Source organism: Vitis riparia, chromosome 18 (assembly GCF_004353265.1).
Source record: "Vitis riparia cultivar Riparia Gloire de Montpellier isolate 1030 chromosome 18, EGFV_Vit.rip_1.0, whole genome shotgun sequence".
Lineage (NCBI taxonomy): Eukaryota > Viridiplantae > Streptophyta > Magnoliopsida > Vitales > Vitaceae > Vitis > Vitis riparia.
This window is the reverse complement of record NC_048448.1, coordinates 4,517,600-4,542,498: the sequence shown is the minus strand read 5'-3', so window position 1 is coordinate 4,542,498 and position 24,899 is coordinate 4,517,600. Positions and strand designations below refer to the sequence as shown.

General features: G+C 37.2%; 3 protein-coding genes across 9 annotated transcripts; all 3 read right to left on the bottom strand.

The window, feature by feature from the left end:
* Window positions 1-460: 460 nt before the first annotated feature.
* Window positions 461-2,156, bottom strand: LOC117907079 (monoacylglycerol lipase ABHD6). Its single transcript, XM_034820448.1, has 4 exons — window positions 1,306-2,156; window positions 1,019-1,111; window positions 862-929; window positions 461-769 (listed from the first exon to the last, which is right to left on the bottom strand). The coding sequence occupies exons 1-4, from the start codon at window positions 1,924-1,926 to the stop codon at window positions 655-657; spliced, it is 897 nt and encodes a 298-aa protein (XP_034676339.1). The 5' UTR covers window positions 1,927-2,156; the 3' UTR covers window positions 461-654.
* Window positions 2,157-8,383: 6,227 nt separating this feature from the next.
* On the bottom strand, window positions 8,384-13,825 carry LOC117906427 (probable protein phosphatase 2C 9). 6 transcript variants are annotated; one of them, XM_034819444.1, is made up of 6 exons: window positions 11,755-13,239; window positions 11,304-11,649; window positions 10,476-10,715; window positions 10,106-10,382; window positions 8,889-9,043; window positions 8,384-8,774 (listed from the first exon to the last, which is right to left on the bottom strand). In XM_034819444.1, the coding sequence occupies exons 2-6, from the start codon at window positions 11,340-11,342 to the stop codon at window positions 8,634-8,636; spliced, it is 852 nt and encodes a 283-aa protein (XP_034675335.1). In that variant the 5' UTR covers window positions 11,343-11,649; window positions 11,755-13,239; the 3' UTR covers window positions 8,384-8,633. The 6 variants fall into 6 exon arrangements, with proteins under 6 accessions (XP_034675335.1, XP_034675338.1, XP_034675337.1 ...); XM_034819447.1 differs by having other exon boundaries at window positions 10,835-11,649; window positions 11,755-13,233; XM_034819446.1 differs by lacking the exon at window positions 11,755-13,239 and having other exon boundaries at window positions 11,304-11,469; window positions 11,596-11,748.
* A 161-nt stretch (window positions 13,826-13,986) lies between these two features.
* On the bottom strand, window positions 13,987-20,726 carry LOC117906426 (cryptochrome-1). Of its 2 annotated transcripts, XM_034819442.1 has the most exons (5): window positions 20,064-20,723; window positions 19,151-19,369; window positions 16,475-17,181; window positions 14,866-15,668; window positions 13,987-14,385 (listed from the first exon to the last, which is right to left on the bottom strand). In XM_034819442.1, exons 1-5 carry the CDS (start codon window positions 20,374-20,376, stop codon window positions 14,382-14,384), a joined length of 2,046 nt encoding a protein of 681 aa, XP_034675333.1. In that variant the 5' UTR covers window positions 20,377-20,723; the 3' UTR covers window positions 13,987-14,381. The 2 variants fall into 2 exon arrangements, with proteins under 2 accessions (XP_034675333.1, XP_034675334.1); XM_034819443.1 differs by lacking the exon at window positions 13,987-14,385 and having other exon boundaries at window positions 14,862-15,668; window positions 20,064-20,726.
* Window positions 20,727-24,899: the final 4,173 nt, after the last annotated feature.

Here is a 24,899-nt window from a genome sequence, read left to right as displayed (position 1 = left end):
AGTAATTTTGCTCACGTGCCTTCTTTTAAACCTGTGTGGAAGGAGCATTTCTTTTCATATCTTTGTTTAAATGTAATGGTGAAAATAACGATTTCATGGAAAAATCAGTGGCTTGATTTTATGAAAATATTGATGATTTTTGTGAAAATATTGATGTTGATGAAATTTTTTATAAAAAAAAATGAGAACGTCATGAAAAGTTAATAAAAAAAAAACGAGAATTTGAAATAATATGTAGATGAATGATAATAATTTATATATACAATGGCAGCCAAATGGTGAGAAAATGGAGTGTTTGAGTAGGCTTTACTGCAATAAACATTTTCCTCAAAGGCGTGGATGCTGTTGTATCAGGAACAGTGTGCTTAATGGACTGATAATCCAGTTCTTTAATTCCGTTCTCTACAATATATTTTAGTTCCCATTTATAGATGAATGGAATATAGTATGGGTGGAGAAATAATAAAAATGGTTGACAAGTATCCTTTGGAAACCAAAAATTTAGATCATCCTGGGGATTGTCCTTTTAATCACCTTGACAAAAAAGGTGCAGTGGTAATAATAGTTTAGCAACCGTGACAGGAAGTTCAATACAAAAATCTAGAACTCTACCTTGTATAAGGGAGTCCTCATATGAGAAGAGGTGGAAGCAAATCAATTATCAATGAGAAAGGATTTCAAGTACTTGAATGTTTCTTTGGGCTTCTCTATAATAAAAGTATGCCCTGCGTTACTGATGATCACAAGCTGGGCCTCTTCCCCCAAATGCCTGCAAGCAGCAACGATCTCAACAGTGAGAAACAATTGAGGCTTGAGCCAGTCAGTGTTTGTGGTAGGCAGGTGATAGTGATACAAGTTTACCTTTTCAATCTGTGAGCTAGTTCCACCGGGAATACCTTATCTTGGTCTCCCCAAATTATTAAGGTAGGCTGCATAACAAATGAAGGCAATTTGTAACGTAATGAAGACAACATAAATAGAATTAGTGGATTGTAAATTGGGTGAATCCGAATTCAACCTGTGGGATGGTGGGTAGCTCTGAAAGTTTCCGGTCTTTAGGAATAGCTCGAATCAAATCTTTCCTCTCTTCTAGAAATTCCGTGCACATTACCTGCCAGTCTTATGTCTGTATTAGAGAATAAATATATCAAGTAACCAATAAGAACAATAATAATAATAATAATAAACAACTTGAATTTGTGTCTCTCAACTGATCAAATTTTGTGACATTTGGAGTCTGACATTTTGAATTCTTCTGAAAAGAAGAAAACACCAAAGAGAAAATATAATATCCAAGCAACTTACTTGAATGAAATCATTGAGCAAGCAAGAAGGTAAGCCCCTTGGAGGCTTGTAGAAAGTGTAACTTAGCAATTCCCTCAGCTTCTCTGGCGTTTGGGGCAACAATATACTGGCAGCGTCTTCTATATGCGATACCTTAAACAAACCCTTTTCCAAATCCTTCTCCTCCAAGCACACCCCGGCGCCGCATATCACCACTCTTTCTATCGCCTCTTTAAACTGGGCCGCCATACTGTACCCCACAAAACCACCATAACTCAGTCCGATCAAACTCATCTTCTTCACCGACTTCGCTTCCATCACCCGCATCACGCACTGGGCCTGGAACGACTCGGTCCGCTCGGGTCTAGTGGTGTAGGAGTCCCCGAAGAAGAGGAGATCTGGGACGTAGACGTTGAAGTAGGGGACCAGGTAGGGGATGAGGTCGCCCCACTGCCACAATGCGTTGGCTCCGAAGCCGTGGATGAGGAGCAGGTTGGGTTTGGATTCTTTACGGGTCTTGGGGACCCAACAGTGGATGACGGTGCCGTCGCCAAGATCGGTGATGGTGGATCGAAGACCCGATTTGGTGAAGATGGAGCGATAGCACCAGTCTCTTGTTGCGGTGAAGCTGAAGCAGGACATGAGGATCCCCAGATTGAAATGGATGGAGTGAAGTTCAGGCCTCGTATACGCTAGTAAAAGCACATGGTGTTTGGGTATGGGGAAAAGCCATTGTAATACTAGGTTGCAGACAGCGTAGGAAAGCAGAGACTAAAAAACTCTAGAAGCCAAAAGGAAACGTCATGGCCGACGCCACGACCATAACATTCGGATCACGTGTTCATAACCTCTCGATATAGATTCTGTGGTTTTTTTTTTTGGGCATCTTTTTCCCAGTCAAAAATCACAAACTTTTTTTTTTTTTTAACCAAAAATTTTTGTTTACTGTGTGTCTATTTAATTTTGACGCCGTTCAAGAATTGGAAAAAACAATAGCCACACGTATTAATACCGATATGGAATATGGACTTATGGTTGAGCAGGATGGCCACCCACCAATTAGGTGGAAGCACATGTTCATCTGTTGTGGCATTGAAGATAAGAGATTTTATGAGGCTGGATCACTTCAGGGCAAACCTCCCTCCGTATTAGCCTCTTTCGTTCTCCTTAATTACAAAAACATCTCTTTCATATGCACGAATCATACTTGAAGGTATACTTCTAGGCAGAGAGAGTGAACAACTTTAATACAAATACAAATTCATGTGCCTTCATAATAAGCACCCATTTCCATCCAAGACAATGGGAAGCATTCCGGGACCAATAACTTGAATATATCGACTTAGATGTCCACTGCCAGTACCAAATCTTGGAGCTACCCTTTATTCAACTAATAGATATTGGAGAATGACCCAGCCAGCTCATCCAATGGGGTCAGTGATGGAAATATGCCACGTTCTACTTGATTGATTCATCTACCCTCTTTAATCATTTTGGATGTTATGTGATTTGGTTAGGTGGATTAGATAAGATGGATTTGGAAACATGGGGAATGGAAAGCATATGAAATGAATTCGGTGGTGGACCGGTGGTTTCATGATTTCATCGCATGAATTGTATTTCAAATAAGCCTTGGCCCATGTGGACATGTAGGGCAATGTGTTTTACATTGACGTTTCTTCTCCCTCCTTCAATAGCAGTAATAAATGTTTATTTAAAAGGTGCAATTAACGCGGGGTGTGCACCCCTTTGAGCTGCACCTAAGGACCTGCCTACTTATATTACGCATTAGAGTGAGCAGTGGAGCGTAGACAGTGGGCAGTGGGCAGTGGGCATTGGGCATATTAGGTGGTAGGCAGCAGTGGCCTACCACGAGGACAAGAAGAAGTGATCGATTGAGCGAGTGCCCAATTTTGTATATTTTTATTTTATAAAATCAAAGATACAACCTATTCACCATGCCTTTAGTAGTCCAATAGGCATGGGTTAGATGAATATGATACTTTCTTTGGCGAACAAGAATTGCTCGAAAGTGCTGAAGGATACTATGTAATCTGTCGATTCGAAGTAACATTAAGGAAAATACTATAGAATAGATCATCTGATCGGCTTCCATAATCCATTCTATATTTAATATACTAAAACGAATTCCACAGCTGCAGTCAAGATTACAACTAAAAAATAAGTCATCAAATCCTTTGGTAGGGAAATAATTGGTGCATGCCTTATGGTCCTGTTCTAGGTAATAGTTTTATAACGAGGAACAGACTCTTCGATTTTGTTGTCGCTTTCTCTAGTAGATGTAAGTGATAGTAATTTTTTTTTGGGAATTTGCATGTACAATACAATAAATAAAATGGGGATGCTGCCCCCAGTTTCTCGGGAATGGTATTACTCTTCGTAGGAATATGTTATGAGCATTAGACTAGTTAGTTAGAGGGCTGGGAGTCTCAGGGAGATGAAAGATCAGAAGGAGAAGATTCAGCTAGTTCCTAGAAGACTGCTCTTGAATCCAAAAAGAGGAGGATGCCATGGACTAGGGCTGACAGTCTATATATGCGTGATAGAAACCGAAACGACTATATTTAGAATAAAAAATCAAACCAAACCAAGTTTTTTAATATCAATTTAGTTTAGTTTTGACCCAATTTAGGGACATTTTTTTAATCCTCAATCCAATTATAATTTGTGTTTGTTTTGAACCCAAAAGCCAATTAATTTGAGTTTATATTACACCTTAAGTTTAATTTGGACTTAAAATTAATTGAAATCAACTAGAATTTGATATTAAAAATATTTTGAATGTATTTAGAATTAATTTGACAATAATATAAAAATAATAAATTATTTTAATAGAATATAATATAAAACAACTTAGCATATATCAAATAATTATACATAAATTTTAGCATTGATGGAGCCAAGTAATGCTTAGGAAGAGCAAATCCTGAAATTTTGATAAAAATTAATAAGGGTAACAAGATCCCCAACCTCTTTCTTACCTTCCGCCTTTGAGTTTTAAAATGTCTGTTTGGTTTGATTTTTATCGGTTAAGAGACAAGAAAATTGAAAATTGAATTAACAAGATCGGTTTTCAAAATTCTCAAAGCGAACCAATTTTTTTTATTATTGAAAATGAACCAAGATAATCGATTTTGGTTGATTTAGATCAGTTTATTGATTTTTTCGATTTTACTTAACCCCTACCATGGACCAAAGCTCATCACTTTCTCTGTAGGCCTCAAGAATTGTTATGAAAAATAGCAATCCTCCAGCCCAAAGCCATTCAACCATCCAACTGAGCTTATTTAAAAAGCATGAACAGATCAAACTAGTTCCCACGGAATCAGTTATGGGTTTTACTCATATTTGTAGTTTATTGAGCCTGATTGATACTGGGAACTTTTGACCTAACAAGACCTTTGATTTTCAAGCATGCAAATCCAAATTTATTATAAGAGAAAAATAAATAAATAAAGGAGGTTAGCAAACAAGTCAACTGCAACCCAAACCATTGAAAGTCCAATTTGTGGAAATATTTCAAACTTCAGTTTGCATGAAGAATCTTTGATGTTGTTTACTTATTCACACTCCCATCTTATGTAGTATATCACCGATTGTTAGTTTCGGTTTTCATGCAAATAATTCTTGCTTGAGCGCTTATACTATCTATATAGATAACAAATGTCTAAGGTGAAATAGATTATGAGGTCTTTAAAGGAAGTGAGTTGGATTGTCACTATGCAGATCCTTCAATATATCTAATATTTTGTTTATAAAGTTTCAATCAAGCACAGCATCTTCATGGCATTATAATGGAGTTGATACAACAAAAAGACCTAAAAAGCACTTCAATTGACCGCATTGCAATTGTTCATACTTCTAATAGATATTCAATCTACTCAATTGGGAGTAATTGCAGTGCACCTGTCTTTGTGATATGCTCTTCTTCCATTTGGGTTGTCGATCTTCCTCCTTGGCTGCAAGCTGCATTGCTCTTTGTTCCTCTGCCTGGGGCTTTGATCTCTAATCAGCATTCGAGAAGAATGCACATAATGGGTCTGATCAGGCCATAGACAGCTCGTTTAAGTTGACAAAGTCACAAAGCCATAGACAACCTACCAACCTTCTACCCATACCTCCACCGAATGCCCCTCTTCTGATACTACTATTCTCTCATGGCAAAGCAAGAAACTTAAGCCTTTAAAATTGTTGCAGAGTTACAAATATCTGATTTTCCAAAATTGCTTAACCAATTGCAACAACCTAATTGCTAGAAACACTGAATCACCAGTAGGCAGATCCATACCTTTATGATATGTTTAGTTCTAGGAAAATACCATAAAAGGAATAAATATACTAAATAATGATTCTCTGCATTTTGTTTTACTAAAAAAATAGTAAAATATATAATACAATTAAAATCAGACCTTTTCAAACTGTAAGTTAAAATAAATTAAATGAATTCTAGTTGATTTTAATTTTCCTCCATGTCTTCTTATCTTATCCTATTCCCCTGTTTTATCTTAGATTTTCCAGAAACCAAACAAAGTTTTAATATTAACAGCAAAGCGTTCCAAGAACCAAATATATTTTATATAACTTGTATTCCAACTATTTTCCTCCACATTTGTTCAGCAAAATTAGTAAGAGCATATAACCCTTTTTATACAATTTTTTTCCCTCCTAGTTTGATTCCCAAAAATGAGAAGTTACAATTCATGACATAACATCATACTATGTTAGCAACTGAAAACATCTCATGTTGCTGACCATGAAATCTGTTTTCTTAAAAGGAAGATCATAAGATTCATAAAGATATGCTTGTTAACCGTAAGTCCACCCAATAAGATAGTCAGATAAGGCAAATAGCAGTACAGTAACATCGGAGACAAATGGTATTTAGGTAACTCTTCCATTATGGGAGTTTGGAGTATATTGGTCCATTGGTTTTGATTGATTCAAGGAGTGGGATGGAACTAACATATGGGTCAAATTACATTACTCTCTACCGACTTTGGAAGAGAGTGTCCAATTAGAATGGTTAACAAATAATCATCCTGATCAAAACCACCCAAATGAAGCTTAGCATGCGATTCTGTTGTGAACATAAGGCATGCCCTGAGAACACCATTGGTTAGTATTAGCAAAAGAAATTTTGAAATCAAATTTATGCAAACCAATGGTATACACAGAGCCACCACCAATGCCCAGAAAAGAGATCTAAGATCCAAGATTCAAAAAGGGATCTAAGATTCAAAAGCTTCCCCGGTATGTTTCAGGCTTTCAGCCCTCTAAGCACAAGCCCAGTGGAGCATATAAAATTATTAAAACAAAAATGAAAAATGAACTGGGTCAAGATAGTAAGAAACGAAATGTACCAAACAAAGCGCATCCAGAGAACCAAGGAAGGCAAACTCTGGAAAACAAAAACTTTGAATGGAAATAAATATATGCCTCTAGAACAAAGCCATCAAGAAATCGATCATCAGATCTCTAAGCCCTTGAAGCCGAAAGGAGAGGCAAGTATCACAAGACAAGTATCATAATCCTACCACCATATGACAAACCAAAATAACAGAAGCCAAACTCTGCGATGATAAAATGTTGGCTGCTCGCTGGTTCATCATGTATGTGTATATATATAAGCACCGAACAAGTGAGCCCTAAACCCTAAATTTCATGTGTATGGTCGAGCGGCTAGGGTTTTGCTTTTATTGACTATAATTACCGTCCACCTTCGATGTTCTACTGGGTATACCGTATATTGCCACACGTGGGTTTTCGGTTGGAGTTGGAATTAAGGTACTCAATTTCTGCCACTGGAATTGGTGACGTGGTAGTCTTCTTTTTGTATTGAATACGGAATCCAACTTAAAATCTAGCTTATCTTGTTTATTGAATAAAGATAAAAAAAACTTACTTAAAAGTATAAAAAATTGAAATCAAAGTAAAAAATAAATGAGATTTATATATAAAATATAAGCAAATATTATTCTCTCAATCATGTGATTATTTATAATTTAATGAGATAAAAAAAAACATTTTTTGACACTTTAATAATGACCTAAATTCTAAAACTATGTTTTGTGGGAATCTTCACTCCATATGTCCTTTCAAAGTTCAAGACTGTTTGATCGTCCAAAGTAAGCAGATAATTTGTTTAGACCAAGATAAAACTTCGTCTTGCGTAATAAGAAAGATAGATTTCTTTCTTCCCAAATACTAGACGAAATGAACAAATCAAGTCGACTGAGATTTCCAAGTAAACAAATCGACCCAATTGGGAATTTTAGGCATTTGATAGATGATAAATCACACCCAATGCTCGAGTGACAATTTAAACAACATTTACACCAAAAAATCAATGTCAATAAGTCGTTACAGGCAATCAACAACATTGACAAACGTAAATGCATAATTAACGATATGGTTCAAAATTCTTACATAATAACCAACAAATGACACCAATCAGCAACTCTTGTTTGGTATGATTGCCTAATCCACGTTAAGATGATGGAGTTGACCACTTTATTAAGGCTTAAAATCCGTCATAACGTTGATCATTAGCACAAAGAAAGGTATGAATGCATAATCAATGCTGTGACGATGATGTCATATGTTATATAAAAACCCTTCGAAAAGTATGAAAAAAGGAATGCGCGCATTGATATTCAAAATAATTGGATTCATTTTTACTAGATTTTGACTTGAGTTTCGGAGGGACGTACTCGGACCACCTGTTTGGACATCCTTTTGTGCAGGGAAGAAGTCCATCTCACTCTAGTGAAGCTAGACGGACCTATATCCAGTTGGCACAAGGCCAAAATGTTTGGTTTTTGAAAATTTTAAAGGAAATTGTTAGGGAAAAAAAATAGAAAGAAAATAAAATTAAAAAAAGATTTAAATTTAATAAATTATTTTTATCCGTTTTCTCATAGGACTTACCTGAATGTAAGATTTTCATCCCATACCACACATGTTCTTTTCATAGGTGAACTATGAATCATCAAATCTCATCCATTCACAACCAGAAGCATACTCTCTTCATCTACACAGTGTTTATTCTTTTGGGTAAATTTAAGGACCATATAGTGTATATCCGATCGCCTAAGCACTTCCAAAATGAAATCAAATAATACTCAACACCAGAAGTTCACAACTTGGTGAAGAAAACAAATTGCAGAAGAACCTTTCCCAAAATTTTCCTTCCTTTTTGAACAATTTCTGAGACTTGCAGCAGGGTTTTGTGAAGATATCCCCGGATGATCAAATCCACAAAATGGCATCCGGGAAAAGAAATTCTTATTTCAGATAAGTGCTGCACAAGCAATATGGCTTAGAAGGTTTTATCCCCTAAATCTAACCACAACACAAGATATATCATCTTTACTGTCTCTTCTCAGTGCTTCAGCAGTTAGTTGCTTAGCTGCCTTCTCAGGGTCTTTGATTCTTCTCACAATATCAACCGCTTCTTGATTGTTCATTACCTAGATTACTCACATGGAAAACAAAAGGGAATCAAGAAAATGATCTTCTTGTATGTATGGAAACAACGGTTACTACCAACAGGGCAAAATAAAGTTAAGGTTGGGATGATTTACCTTCCAAAGGCCATCACTTGCAAGAATTAGAATTTCAGTGTTGAAATCTAGAGTAGTATCTTGTATGTCAGGATCTGATCGTAAGTGTGATTTAAGGCTCTTATCTCCAAAAGCCCGAGAAACAGCCAGCTGCCCATTGACTCTGGGGACATCTCCTGATATAAAGGTAACAACAGACATCTGTTACATTTACATGAACATCAGCCCAACTTCAAAAATTGGTTGATCAAAATTACTACATTGAGTAGGATGTCACTGGGGAAGAACTGCATAATGTCATGGTGCAGGAAGAATTCACTCACATACTTTCATACAATTGAATTGGAAAACCAAGAATAAAATTTTGGTAGACCCTAACTTAGATGCTCTGTAGTCTGTAGTCGATACAAGAAAAGGGAAATTCGCAGAGAGTTTCACAATATCGTCACATCTTTTGATTTTCACAAAATTAAAGTTCCAAATCAAACCCAATAGTATGCAACTAAACAAACCCAAAAGAGAAAAGATTTAGGTGCATTTGGATGTCCCTGGAATGCGAGTGGCTCCATTGTGTTTTACATAGAATGGGAGATATGAGGTTCGAATTTTCTGTTCTTTTCTTTAAATTTCTCAGCAAACAGGTGGAGCACAAGAACCAATAACAAACCTTCATATTCCTGTTACCTGGGGTCAGCTAGACACTTGTGCAATAAACAAGAACTAAAGAAAAAAAAACAAAAAAACCGCAGAAAGACGTTTCTCATAATAAGGGAAGTCTATGGCATTATCCAATTATTCAGAAAAGTGGATCTAAAAAGCTTATGTTGAACCCAAAACAATAGGGCAGAGAGTTTTAGTATTCTTAAGAAACAAAGCTAATGAATTGAATTTTCCTTTTTCCTTTTTGGTGCATGCTGCTGTGTTTGGATTTCTGTTTAATTCTGAATGGACTGTTATGGAACCAGATGCTGCATCAATTCTTGATCAACAGGTAACCCTTTTCCTATTCCTATCTTATTTGGACTCGGCTTTATCTCCACATTCTTCAAGAAGGTGGCTATGGGCAGATAAGAGAGTTAGATTACTCTGTTTCCAGAATACCCTACCTACATATAAAATGATGATAATCAGATTGCAACCAGTTAAATGTTCTGAAACAGACTAGTCAAGTTTATGTAGAATTTGGAACAAGGAGATATGTAGACAATAAACTTTTAGAAAAAGTAGCTGTGAAGAACCTGGCATGTTTGAAACAAAACCACCTCTGTTCTCAATGCTGCCTCTTTCAGTGTTGGGTTCATGGTCTGTGGTCATCTGTATGGCCTGGCCCCCTTTAGAAAGAACTGCTCGTGAATCTCCCACATTGGCAATCCATAATCTTCGACCATTAATCAAAATTGCGGTAACGGCAGTGGACCCTCCTCGTCCCAAGTTGGAACTGTTAGCAAGAATTGCCTGGTCTGTTTTCTCATAGGCTTTTGAAATAGATCCTCCAGGATCAACCCAAAACTCTTCCTACAATGATTGAACCAGAAAGTGTAAGGTAACACCCCATTGAAATTGATACGTATATTTAGAAAGTATATATATATAAAACATGTAAACCACCTCTTTAAGGATATTGGAAAACAAATGCTTTTGTAGGTAGAGGGGCACATGATCTCCCAAATGGCCATCATAAATAGCAAACAACCCAAGCTCATGTTCTTCTATCTGTACAAACTTAGCAACATGATAATCCTCCATGGGATGATTAGCTTTCCCTTTTACGAGGCTGAAACCATACTTGATCATACCCTCTTGACTTCTTCCTTTACCAGAGCTACAAGAGGAAGCTCCTCCTACAAGCTAAAATAGACAACCCACAAAGAATGAGAAAGCCTCCAAGCTCAGCTTTGCATTCCACTGATGGAGATTAAGATACAGAGAAAAAAAAAACTTGTGTTTCAATCCAATACATTACTTGCCTGACACTACAGCAGGAAAGTAAGGATAGAAAAACATTCAAGTCGCAGCATTAACACCCTTAGCAAATAAAACAAAGAACCGTGCTTAAGAGTATTTTCGTTGCATCCTCTAACCATTTTACAGAAGCTGAATCCTCTGTAAACAACTTAAAATATCCACACTAATTCTCATCAAATATTCCAGGGAAAAAAGAAAAAAAAAAGATTGTCAACATAAATGATCAATGGTTCTCCTTAAGACCCAGAGAAGTTAATTAAACATGTTCTGACTAAAACTTCATATTAAATTGCAAACCCATCAATGGTTCAGAAAACACAACTAAAAAGATAAAAGCGAACTCCAAAACACTCAAAATAAATCACCCAATGGTCTCAAATTAGACATATCCCGTGTTCTTCCAGCTCATGATTAACTTTCCATAGCATATGAAAGCAAAGGGAAAAATAAACAGAGCACAAACCAACATACCTGAGAACATGCGGCATTAAAACAGCATAACCTACCCATAAATAAAATCTGCAACACCTCCAACTTCCTCTAACTAAATTTCCAAGATCAAGTTCTTGCTGCCACTCAATCCAAGTTACAAATACACCCACTTTATAAAATTACAATTTCTTCCCAAATTTATGCACTGCAACATCGAACCCAAATCCAAATCATTAAGGAGAAAACTTTGAATACAATTTAAACTCCAAAAACGTTAGAAACGGAGGAAGTATGATGGAAAACAATATGGGTATGGGAGGGTAACTCTTACCGATCAGGTTATTCCCTTATTGGGATCGATTGTCAAAACTAAAAACTAGCTGGTCTGGTTGAAGATGACGTTGTTGCAATTCAAACAAAGAATTTAACACAAAGAAGAGATGAAAAACGAAAAAAGAATAAAGAAAAAAGGGTAGACAACTTTACAAACCTGTGTATAAATAATAAAGAAAGACAGCAAAAGAAGAGAATCGGAGACGCTATAATATGTTTTTGTGAATCAGTATGCAAACCTTTTCAAGTCTTCGTTTCGGAGAGCAAAAAGAAAGAAAAAGTAAGTAAAAGGAAAAAGAGGTTGCCACTAAGGCAGACTTCTGCTGTTGACTTTGGTGTTTCTGATGAGAAGTCCACTCGCTTGTTGGTTTGTTGCCATCACAGCCCCATTGTCGCAAGACCCGTGTTACTTGCACCGCCGGTCATATGGATTGTTGACTCATCCAGTGGTCCCGCATCCGATGCTTATGCCCTTGAAAACAAAGAAGAAAGAGCCTTTGATCCTTTGATAAAGGCAAAGGCAAAGCCAAAGGCAAAGGCAAATGCAGTAACTCCCTGGAATCTGAAACCATAGGGCATAGGCTTTAGTTGACGGACAGACATGTGCACTTGGCCGTCCGAGCGTCCCATATGCTTCTCATTATTGTGCCCCTTCAAAGTTGGCTATATCATAAATAGAAACAATATGCGCATGCATTCTCCACAGGTCGCTTCTGATATCCCATTTTGTTTTCTGGGTCAACATTTTTATAATTTGCTTAGTACAGTATCTCTGTATTTCAATAATGGTTGCGGTTTCAGTACACGATTTCTCCACACACTGCATCACAACCTGGGGCCCCGGATTTCAAGATAGGAAGCTGAATTGGGTTGGCAATGCTGTGTCCACAATGAGAGTCTTTTTTCAAAACCAAAAGCCTATGATCTCTCGAAATCCCGATTTTGAACATTGCTTAGTGTATGGAATGAGCCGCTTCAGAAATTGATGGCAACCCCTTACACCAAAATGGGAAAACTTTAATACCCATAATCTGAATTCAACCATTTGGTAAGGAGCAATATGTCAAAACCGGCCACGACTTGTGCAGTACACTACTTTCAATGGCCACACCTATAGCCTTCGAGGCGGGGATGGTCGGCCCGACCGCTTCAAAACTGCGCATGGGCCTGATATGTAAGCTAAGATGGTGAAAGTTTGGATTAAGCTACGTGACTGATACCCGCACGACACTTGGATCATCCAAAGTTGTCAATATGCGTGTCAAATGTTGAATGTATAGGAAGCCTATACGAAAGTCACTTTTTCTCTTGCGAAAGGAAGCTAGCTGGCATTTTCTTTATTTGTGCTCAGTCTTTTTAATGGTTTCGTCTTCATATTAGCCAAGTTGCAGCTGGCTATAACATGTTCTTTTGTTGTTGAAATGAAACGATCCTTCTATTTCATAGTCTCATTTAAGTTTCATGATTCTTTCCTATTCCATCTTGGTAAAAGAAACAAAATCAAGGTCCCTTCGTGTAAAAGAGCTTAATGGCTGTTTAGCAATGAAAGTGTGGTTCACCCTAGCATTCCGAGTTATCTTAGGCATCTGGGCGAAGATATATTTTAGGAGAAAGCATACATCAGTGCTAGTAATCCACTAACAAGACAATGGAGGTGCCTATGTACGCCTCATCTCTGTTGCTGGGTCCAGCACTCGCATGCCCGGTTTTCTTTTCTGATTGTAATGATTTGTTAGCAACCAACTGATAAATAAGCCTTTTATTAGGTCAGTGAAAGGGCATCAACATCCACCTGCAACTGACAAAAACAGGTAGAAGAGGCTTTGAAGTAGGAGTTACAGTGCGGCTTTGTTGTCCTAATTACCAGGAAAAATGAAACTCCTCCTTAGTGATAATTGGTATGTCATTGTCCTTCCATCACCATCTGGCATAGTCCACATTGCTGACCCAACCACACCACCACCACCAGCATACCTCCGTTCCCAACTAGTGGGTTTATTCCAATTTGTTCACACCACAAAAAGGTGAGCCTATCTCTCAACCAATGCAAATGGATTCTGCAGGCTAATACATTTAATTCCCTTCCATTCTTTTAGCTTAATCTTAAGGGACCTTGTTGATGACATTGGCTTTTACTAAACCTAGCACCAGTAACAGCCTCCAGAAGTTGAGAAAACGGAATGACTGAAATTTCGAGGCATCCACTTCATTTCTTGCAGTTCTCTTCTAAAGGCTCTATCAATTTCAATGAATTTTGTGAATACAAGTTACCAAAGCCCATTAACTGGTGTGTCTGTGATTGAAACAAATGACAATTTCAAAATATAAGTTACTTTTACCAAGTTCCCAACCTGTCATAACCCAGTCTAATTTACAGCAGTAAGCGGTGTTGCGACAGAAAAACAAAATGGAGATAACATAAATATGGATTACAACAAGAATATCTGCCTAATCAATAAAATGAAACAGCACAAGCCTGGGTTTATTAGAGGACTACATATCCCTTCCCTATTATGACTCTATTTCCTTTCCTTATGAGAACATTTTACTATACAGTAGAGCTACATGTATGATACAACAGGAAACGTGGAAAAAGGATAGCAGATGAGCTGCCTGTATCAGTTCGAGATTTCATGCACTGGGGATCAACTGTTGATCAGGTGACTAGTGAACAAAAAAGGAGTGGATATAAGGATGTGTGCTGGGTGCTGGTTCACCAGCCTATGGGCCCGTCCTAGTCACTTTCTCCTCTTCCCAGATTCTTGTACCGTCACATTCAAATATTTACCTGTTCACAACAGAGATTCATGGCTGTCTGAGAAATTTGAAGAATAACTGCAACTACTTATAGCATGGAAATGAAACACAATTCCAATCTCAGTAGCACTTGGATTCACTTCTGGATCCGGGTTTTTTTTTATAAAAAAAAAATCATATTTTTTTGTTATTTTCTACTCTTTATTTAGTCTTTTGGTGGTGATAGTTACTCGAAAATTTATAATCGATGTTAACATATTACAGTTTTCCCCTATTTATTTAAATCTGGCACATGATCAGGATTTCCAGAACCAGTTTCAGGGTGGTAAGAATTCCTGGCTCAATTAAAACTTTTTGAGATCTCTTTTCTTGAATTATCAGGCAAAAGGAAGGCATAGCATATTTGTTTAGAAAACTGATTTGAAGCACAAACTTGCTATTGCAGTGCTATAAAAAAATGTTTAATCTATTCTAGTCTGGCTGAATGGTTCAAGAATTATAGTTTGCTTACCCAGTTTGAGAAAGTTGCTTCCAATTCATTAACTGGTGAGACCGTGGATGCCTCTGCAAGTAAGATGAACTGGTTCCAATGCCATTCTCTTCACTCACAAACTGCTCTGCATAACTAGAAGTTGAGGGAGACCAAACTGGAACTACACCTCCATCCCTCTCTCTCCTTGTGGTGCTTGAAGATTCTGCTGTGGAATCTTCAGCAGTATTCCGCCCTATCATAATATTAAATTGTGGCAGGTTGTGGTTGTTGCTTCGAACTGTGTGTGTAACCCCTCGGTTAAGAGTTTCCCTTCTTGGTTCTTGATTTGCATTAACATTTGTTGGGACTTCTGCTCTGCTATTTTCTGCTGAATTTTGAATATCCAAAGATGGTTCTCCTTCAATCCTTAGAAAAGAAGAAGTCATGCTTGGAACCATCTGATCCTCATAGCGTCTAACTGCAGTAGTGGTAGGGTTGTTCCTCACAGGCTCAGGAATCTCCTCCATTTGTACGTCTTGAGGAAAGGCAATTGGGGCTGATTCAGAGTCTCCAAGGCCCTCCTCGGTTCCATTCTCAATTGCAGCTCTTGAAGCTGCTACTGCTTGCCACATCTCTGAAAGTGCTTCTTGCAACCTGGCTTTTGCTGCATCTATCTCTACAATAGGGAGAGGGTAGTTTGACCCCAACTCAATTCCAGCAGCTTGGAGTACAGATTCTGGTGCATTCCATGGGTGGTGTATCCATTCAGTAGGAAGCCTAGCAAGTTCAGGGAGCCACCTTCGTACATATTCTCCATTAGGGTCGAATTTGTAACCCTCAAACTGTAGAAGAATAACAACTGAATATGAAAATTGTACTCACTAAGTCTAGTATCTACTTGCAATCGATTAATTGATAATTCATAGGTCAGATTCTTTTGTCTTAGAATTGCATTGTCCAGAGCTCAAATCAAACAAACTTACGAAATCGCCCTAGTTTTGCTTCAACAAAAGAATTACAGGGCCGCTACCATTTGAAGACTCCAGAAATATATAGAGAGCAATCAAATTAAGCAACAATATAAAAATCAAAACCCAAAAGCAACAAGAGCTGCATGTCTACAATGGAAAAGCACTGCTATATTCAATCAGGAGGAGGACAGCGTCAGAACTGCCAACCTGGAGCTAAAGCACTAGTGGTTAGCTCAACTCCACCAATAGAAGTCCCCAGCTTCTAATGGGTACCCTTTAGGCTATCATTGTAATTTCTGGGCACTATAGGTTCTTTTGATAATTAGGTGTAGAAAGAAAAAGGTGAAGGACCACCAAGAAGATTGCAGAAAAGCAATATTAGAAGTCAAAATCACACACAAGGACTAAATTTTATTCTGAAAAATTCTCCCTGTGGGACATTGAAATCATCAATTTAAACTTGAAAGACCAGAGAAAACAATAAAAGCTAAAAGGAAACAAAAAACGAAAAAAATTTGGCACAGTCAGAAGCATATGATAACACGGCCAGTATGCCCTCTCCAACATTGTAAACAGAACTTGTAAATAACACATGATATGTCAGTACACATGAAACCAAAGGCCAACGAAACAGGACCAAGTTGATCCTGTGCTACAAATGACAATATCAACAGTACCTGTGGATTGTCTATGCGATCAAACTCACGGCCATCAGGGAGAGTACCAGATATATACTGCCAACCAAGAGCATCACTCTCAAGATCTGCATCCAACAGTGTATCCCAGAAATACTTCATTCCCCACCGCCATGGAAGCTGCAAAACCTTCACAAAAAAACTAGAAACCACAACCCTTATCCGATCATGCATCCAACCGGTGGCCCATAGCTCTCTCATGCCAGCATCCACCAATGGATATCCAGTTCTACCTTGTCTCCATGCCTTAAAATAGCCTTCATCAACAACCCAAGGGAAGAACTTCAGGTGTCCAAGAAGTGGCCTTTCATGACTGTAAGGATGGTTAAAACTCAAGTATCTTGAATATTCCCTAAGCCCAATGGACTTAAGGAACAAGTTCACACTCTCTTCACCAGCCTTGTTCCCTTCGTTGGCCCACAGTACCTGCTTGATGCGGACAAGATGGAATACTTTCCTCACACTCACCTCCCCAAAATGCAAATGGGGAGAGAGAAATGAGGTTGTAGCACTATCAGCCTTCCTACTATTCTTAGAATACTCAATTAATGGTCCATTAATGAATATGGTTAGGGCCTTATCAGCGTTGCTCCATCCAGGTGTCCATGCTCGAGCAAGAAGTGCATTGCTACCCTTCTCAGATTCATCTTCAAATGCAATTGTGTCTGAGGGGCACCTTGACACGTCACCTGAAAGAGCATAAGCAATGTCTGAATCAGTTGGACACACAAAAGAGACACTGTTGAAAGAATACAATCTACAAATGCCTCATATAAGCAAATACATAGACCATATATGAGACTATTGAATTACATAATGCCAACCTGAAAACTAGAAAAGCATTACATGTATTTCAATTCAATACCAAAGGATTGAATTGACAGATACAGTGCAACAATGATTTGAGTTGCCAAAGAAACATGTTTATCTTAAAATCTTGCTAGGGATAGACAAAAATGCATCATTTGTCTCTATTTATCTCTTGCATAATGCATATAGATTACTTTTTATCAGTCTCTCTCTGAGAGAACTTAACACTAATTGCATGCATGCCAGATATGCATGTTGTCAACCACTTTCTTATTTTATTGAACTCATTCAGTGTGCAAGTTTTTTGCACATGACATGGGTGTCAAGTGTCCAAATGTCCAAATGTCCACAGGATACAACATGCTGAGGGTAATACCAATTGATAACAGACAGCTTACATTATCTCTTTGAAAATCATAATCTCATGATAAAAGTTGTATCGACACATGGTCATGTTTGGCCATGGCTAGAACCCTTAATTAAGTGTCCTAATAATCAAGGGAATGCAAATGTCACCCCCCTTTTATTTTCTTTAGGAAAATGCTCCACCATAAACAGTATAGAAGAAAGGTCTAAAAGCCAGTAATGTACTTACAGATATCTGCAATATCTTTTTAAAATCATTAAATGTGCTGCTCAAGTAAGCAAACTCTTGGTGTTTTCATTTTAGAAGTATTGTTTTTTTTTTTTTTTTTATCCAGGGAAACCTCACAACTATGTTTTAGCTAATGTACACTTAAATGCATCTATGTTTCCTTCAACTAGTGAAAACATTGTAGTAGGCCACCAGCTCAACTGCTAAACACTAGATTTTAAGTCATGATATTTACTATATCTGAGTTCTAAAGTTCTGAAATTTACTATTTGCATTGTAATAGCACAAGATGGTTAAAGAATCAAAGAATGATAAATCTTCCATGAAACATGACATACTAATTTTGCTTGTCACCTTATCCTGAATAACAATTACCATATACTTGGCGGATGAAATTGGGCTACGGAGGCAATGATAACACTCCATTATCAACAGGGTTCAGTCCTCTGAATGATGATTAAATCATGAGGGATGATCACATATATAAACTATTTACTTATATTTTAACAAGCACTAAAGCAGGATATAACTCATGGTTCATGCATTCTAAAAGAATGTATTTCAAATTCAGGAATCCAAACAAACCAGATTCCCATCAACCACTCTACAATATAATTGCACAGTCCTTGCAACTATATTCTTAACATGCATCATCTGTTACATCCACCCATCCCGTGATTCCGAATCAACAGATGCCATTTCCGAGATTAAGGAAAAAAACAGAACAGTTGTCATTGAAGACACAAACTACTACTGATAATCTCTGTTTGATGAAATTTTTTGTTTCACTAGGGGGCATTAGGATAAGTGAACTGAAAATTGCATGCAACCAACAGAAGATTTAAGTTCCCTCTTGTATTTCATGTCTTTAGAAGCATCATATAAATAATTAGGCAATAATATATGTTGTATAAATACTTTAAGGCCTTGATATTATATTTAAACAAGCCGCCTGCTATGAAATGTATCATGCACTCTAAGTGCACAGTACTCGCTTATGTTATTTTCCATATCCATATCATCATGATTTTGGTGTTCATATCTTGATTTCAGCTGGCATAAGATTTTTTATAATTTTAATGAAATTTTAAGGAATTTACCAATGTTTCCTATTTTTAAAGGTTCAATATTTCCTAGTAAACAAGACAATGGATCATTGTTAATTTCTGAAAGATCGAATTATTCTTTAAAATAAACAAGAAACTAATACAATATAGACAAAGGAAAGGGAAAAGAGTAAAGAGAAGACAGACCTGGGTTAATCCTCTTGGGAGGAAGGAGAGGTGCCTCAGGGTCATAAGGCATGCTAAGGCATCTGTCCCAGAAAGCTGAGAAGGTTGTGAATGAGTGGCCCTGGGCATCATTAACATCCCATGGTTCATACAGCAAATCCGCGTTAAAGGAATGTACAGCTATGCCTTGAGCAGTTAAAGCCTCCTTTGCCCGGTGATCCCTGACAAGTGACAAGGGATCTAAAAAACCAGAAGAGAGAAATGTTAAATAAGAGAAAATAAATGGCAAAACCAATAAGGTTTTCCCAAGTTATCTTAGTACAGTCAGACTAGAAACAGAGCTGATAGCTAGACACCCATGAAATCACATAAAGAAGAAGAAGAAGAAGAAAAAAAAAAAACTTTCTCCACAAACACAAAAGTTCAATTTAAGAAAGAGGAACAGATCAACAAAAGAAACTGGGAAATTTAGATTGTAGTAACAGGCAAAGAACTACTAGAAACTGAATAGAAAATTTTGAACGCCCTAGAGTCGCAAGATTGTAAAAGGCCCATCTCCTATGAATCTAATTTCATAATCATGAGGAGTAATAAAGCTAGAAATCACCCATGAAAAGTGAATAGTTATTATTACAATACTATATTGTCATTTGTGCAAGCTTCATAAGGAACATGGAATTAATTAAAAAAAAAAAGGCAGTATTATAACCAGGCTGCATCCAAAATCTCAGATTTATAGACAAAGCAGAAGAAGAGTGAATTAATTAAACAAGACCCCAAAGAAAAAGGAAGGAAGGGCATAAAGAAACTTAAAATGTCCACAAGGTCAATCTAAGTGATCCACATCACCCATGCGGGAAAATAAAGAAATAGAGAAGTAGATGGGTATGATACAGAAGATAAAAAATGAGAGAATAAAAAACTGAAAACTGACCATACAAATGATTGAAGAAGAGAAGAGTGGCTCCGGTAGATTTGACAATCTCAAGGAGAGAAGAAACGCAGTCAGTAGATCTCTTGGTGATGAGAGGAGTGCCAAGGCTCCTCAAAGAGGAATCAAGGTGAGCCAAACTCTGCTTGAGCCACCATCTTGAGACCCTCCCAGGGTAAAAGGGGCCTTCCTCTTCAGGTGCCCATATAAACACAGGAATCACAGCCCCTGCTCTCACACCAGCTGCTAGTGCAGGATTATCCTCAACCCTCAGATCTCTCCTGAACCAAACAATGCTACACCCACCTCCTGACATCTCCAAAGATACCAACCACAATTCCAACACTCTTTCTCAGCTACATGCCATGTCAAAGCTCACACCAGGGGCCTGTAATCGAACTTATCTTTGCTTTTCCCTTTGTTTCCCCAGGAATACGAGGTGGATTTTAGGCCATAAGCAAAAAAAGGTGCACTTTTGAAGGACTAGATTGTGCACTTATCCTTAACTTCTGTGTTTTATTTTATATTACCTCTTCCCTCCGATTTCTGGGTGGAGTTTATTTTCCATGAAATTGAATACTAGACCATTAAAAACCAAAAGGAAGGGCCTTTGAGGGAGTGGTGAAGAGGATTGGTTAATGGAAGTGAGGACACAACAAATTGATAGGCAATTTGTAGCCACAACTTTTTTTTTCTAGATTTTCCTTTTTCTTTCTTATCCAATGCATCAAAACAAATCCCACCCACCTTCCCTCCCTCTAGTCCCTTCTCTAATTCCCCTCCCCCCACCCCCTCTTTGACAGGGTGGAAAATTGTAAATGAAAGGTGAGTTGATTTTTCAGCATTATTGCTATTTTGAAAGTGATTTGCAAACCCATATGCCACGGGGACCACTAATGAAAGGACATTCTTTTGCTTGTCAAAGCTCGTTTCTCTCCTAAGTTCAAAGGCAAATTTGGGTTTCAGAGGGCCAAATCAGCTGGTCTTTTCATTATTTTTTTTTTATCATTTTGCTGTGCATACAGTTTGTAGAACCCTTCCCTTTGCTAGTTGGAGAGTGCCCTTATGACATTATCTCAACTTGAGTATTTGCATTTGAAAGCTTGAAAGTTGGAGCTTGGACGGTGACAGCAGCATGGGAGGGATATGTGTGCTGAGTCTGCGGACTACTAGGATTTGGCTTTTTTTGTGGGTAGGCCTTTGCTTCTTTTTTTTTCACATTGCTCAGATTCCATTTACGTGTCACTGTTAGAAGTGATCTGTGATGTGGATCTCTCCTCCTCTCTCTCAATCCCTCCCTCATAAGTCATATCATTACTATGCCTGCATCATCATTTTTTCATTGGATTATTACCACTATGAAATTGTATTAACTTACACATATAAACTAAACTGAATACAGACACAGACGCATGAATATAATATGTAATAAAGCAATAATCATAACCAAATAAGAATAATTCTCATGGACTTCCATAAATCTTGTAGTGATGAAAGATTTGACAGTTTACATGAACATTACGGGTAATTCATGTGGGACACATGCCCCTCAAGTTTTCCACTCCACATACCATAGAGAGAGGCTGGGGTGTCGTGATTTAGGAGAAATGGAGAGAAAGTGGTTGGGTGGGGGGTGGGGGGGAGGAGTCAGTTGAATTACACCCCAGCCTCATTCAATATTTCCGAAATCCAGACCCTCTTTGTACAATTTTCTCCATCTCAAAATATGAAAAGGGCGTCACTCCTTCAGAGTTTGCTAAAAGGGGACTTATGTCTCGATCTCGCCATGTCCAAAAACAACTTGAGCTGCTTTTGCACATTGTTGTAACATCATATGCCCATTCAAGAACCCTAGCTTATAATGGGGGTAGCAACAACTGTACTAGACCAGCCTTTGAAGGTTAAGATAACTCATGCCATTTAAAGACAAAGAAAGGTAACGGACAACTTGTATTGTCAGGTTCTATCATGTTTTTAATTGTCAAATTAATCTAACTTTAGTTAAATCATTTTTATTATGTTCTCCTTGAAACTTCAGCCACCAGAAGATTGTGAGGCTATTGGCATTTGTAGCTTGCTGTGATTTGTGGAAGTATCAGGACCTGAATATCTTCTTTCACAAAGCAACACAATTTCATGGAAGACTCACACGATCTACCGACAGAGATTTGTGCCTTGCAGAAAATAGAAAAACCCCACAAAGGCAGCAAATTATACTTCAATATGCAGATTTTTCCACCAAAAATGGGAAAAAAAAGAAACATATAGCCGACCATCAAATAATAACAGTGGGTAGAGGCACATGCAATGATAAGGCTGCCATCAGTCGAATCAAATATCAGATCCCAAATCATTATTTAATTCACTCCTACAGTTCTATACAACTCTATGGAAATACATAAAACAAGCACACAACTTTACGCCATTATTCAAACGTGGAATCTGACAACAGTCGCATGCCTCCTTCCTTCGAAGATGAGGACTGAGTTGAGACAACGATTGCGTACGAAATGAACTCTAGATATACCACACACCTTTAATTTGATATCATCTCATGGCCAATAGCAGTCTGGGGTTGTTCAAACTTGAGATGGATGAGGGATTCACCTACATATCATCTGTTTGGAACCTTTAACTCAAGCCCAGAACCGCAGCCGGCCCTCTCCATACTTCTCTGAAGTTCCTGACCCCAACATGTTCTCAAGTGGGGAACCAGGGTGCTGATCTTTTACCAAAGTGTCAGATGTGAAAGAAATCTATGTTTCTTTTCTCTTAATTTAGGACCTCTATGATACTAAGCTTTTTGTGACATTTTCATTTATCATATCATTATTGAAGCCCAAAATAAAAATCCAAGCAACTCCATTTCTTTATCCAAGAATTGCCAAAGATATATAAACGAAGAATCGGATGGGGAGAGAGACTTAAGGAGGGTGGCCGAGGAATTGTGGGTATGCGCAATTAATGTCTGACGCCCAAAAAGGTGGAGAGATAAGGTTACGGATTTATAGGTGGGAATGGGATTGGTTTTTCTCTTTTTATAAGTGGCCGGCCAGCATCTATTCTCACGTGGAGTTGTATGGGAGATGGTAGCATCTCTTCTCACGTGGGATTGTATGAGGGGCTCACGTGGGATTGTAACCAGGATGGTCCTGTTGACCGGATAATTCTAGGGCATAGAAAATAAAGTAAAATAATTATAGAAGAGATTGACTTATTTTGAGATATTTTATAAAGTTAGTTATGTGAATATGATTATGTATCTTTGTGTATCATTAATAAAATATCTCATTTGTTTGGAAAAGGATGCAACCCACTTAAATGAGGCTTCTAATGGAATAAGTCAATATGGGACCAAAATCTTTATGAAAAGGTACCTACCTGAATGTATGATATCTTATACATGCATGTATGCACCCAAATTTTAAGGAAATGGCATATCCTTATTCATCTTCTTAATAAAGTAAAAGCCCACGTCATTAATATATTTCTTATTTTGTAAAATTCACACACCCAAAATTTAAGAAAAGGGCATATCATTTTTAAGGTATTTTTTATTTTGTAAAATTCATGTAAACCAAGCACCATATGCCATGTCACCTTCATAATACGATCAATTATAGGACTAATGATGTGAGATGTCTTAGTACATGGAAATAAATGTTCAACCACGCTCCACTAACACGATGTGTAGCATATTTTACTCTTAATCCTCAATTAATATAGGAACATATTCATGTCCTTTCTACATATATCTTTATGTCACGATATTGCATTATTTGGATATAGACGGCTATTTTCAAACATATTCTTAGATTGTTTGGATGCTCATGGGATATAGATGTCTACCTATGATAGATGCCTAATATTATAACTTTACTTCCTAATGAAGATGATACTAAGCGCATCTCAAGGGGTTAATTATTTTATTCTTATTACAAGTAGAATGTTTCCTCTTTAATACTTGTGGTCTTACTCAACCCAACATGCTATTATTATTATTATTACATGTATTTCACTCGTTAAGCTCTTGTTTGATTTGAATCTATTAGAACATAATATTCACTCTTTTGGCTAAATAATTTCTTACATCTCTCCCTCTTGACATGACACCCTAATGCTAATAGTTATGCTTAAGCCCAAAATAGGCTTGGAATATCTAAAATAGATTTGGTGCATTTTAATAATAGAAGTAATTGTTTTCCCGACATTGAGCATGTTAGGACTAGTTGGAGGTTTTTAATTTGGTACCTAGAGTTGAAGATTTCCTTAAGCATAATGAACCTGTCTATGTCAAAACAAGAGGGAGAAGAGATTAATGTGTCTCTATGATAAGTGTTATTTTTAAAAACTTTTACATCATTAATCCATTAATGTGAGAATTATTATTTTGGGCACAGTAAAAAAATTATTTTCTACTAAATAAAGAAACAAGAATTTTCTACTCTCCTTATTTTCTTTTTTATTCCATTGTCACTCTCGCCAACTCCTTTTATCTCTCAATTTGCTCTAATGATCTTCCCTCAAACTCTTGACACCTACTAGTTCCACATGGTTCGCGTCTTGGATAAGAACCCTATATAAACAATTTTTTCCTTAACTTGTAATATTTACTCCACCTCTAAAATGAAGAATGAGTTTCCTTGAGATTCTTCAAGAAAATTGAATTTGTCCTCTTCAAGAACAACAATTAAACAAAAATGTTTTCACCAAATTGTTATAATTATTTTAAGTTGATATAATAGTGTGTTTTATCATGTTAAATTTAAACAATAATTAATATAACGATGCTAAAAATTAATGATATATTTTTAAAATTCAAAGTACTGATATAACACA

Excerpts from the sequence above, each read along its gene's own strand:
- LOC117907079 (XM_034820448.1), bottom strand. The coding sequence starts at position 1,926 with ATGTCCTGCTTCAGCTTCACCGCAACAAGAGACTGGTGCTATCGCTCC. Across the intron at positions 1,112-1,305 it reads TGCTCAATGATTTCATTCAA|GTAATGTGCACGGAATTTCT; the intron begins GTAAGTTGCTTG and ends TAAGACTGGCAG. Across the intron at positions 930-1,018 it reads AGCTACCCACCATCCCACAG|CCTACCTTAATAATTTGGGG; the intron begins GTTGAATTCGGA and ends TTTGTTATGCAG.
- LOC117906426 (XM_034819443.1), bottom strand. The coding sequence starts at position 20,376 with ATGTCAGGAGGTGGGTGTAGCATTGTTTGGTTCAGGAGAGATCTGAGG. Across the intron at positions 19,370-20,063 it reads CTTCTTCAATCATTTGTATG|ATCCCTTGTCACTTGTCAGG; the intron begins GTCAGTTTTCAG and ends CTGGTTTTTTAG. Across the intron at positions 17,182-19,150 it reads TCCCAAGAGGATTAACCCAG|GTGACGTGTCAAGGTGCCCC; the intron begins GTCTGTCTTCTC and ends ATGCTCTTTCAG.
- LOC117906427 (XM_034819444.1), bottom strand. The coding sequence starts at position 11,342 with ATGGGTAGGTTATGCTGTTTTAATGCCGCATGTTCTCAG. Across the intron at positions 10,716-11,303 it reads TTAATGCCGCATGTTCTCAG|CTTGTAGGAGGAGCTTCCTC; the intron begins GTATGTTGGTTT and ends TGTCTATTTTAG. Across the intron at positions 8,775-8,888 it reads CAAGTGATGGCCTTTGGAAG|GTAATGAACAATCAAGAAGC; the intron begins GTAAATCATCCC and ends TGAGTAATCTAG.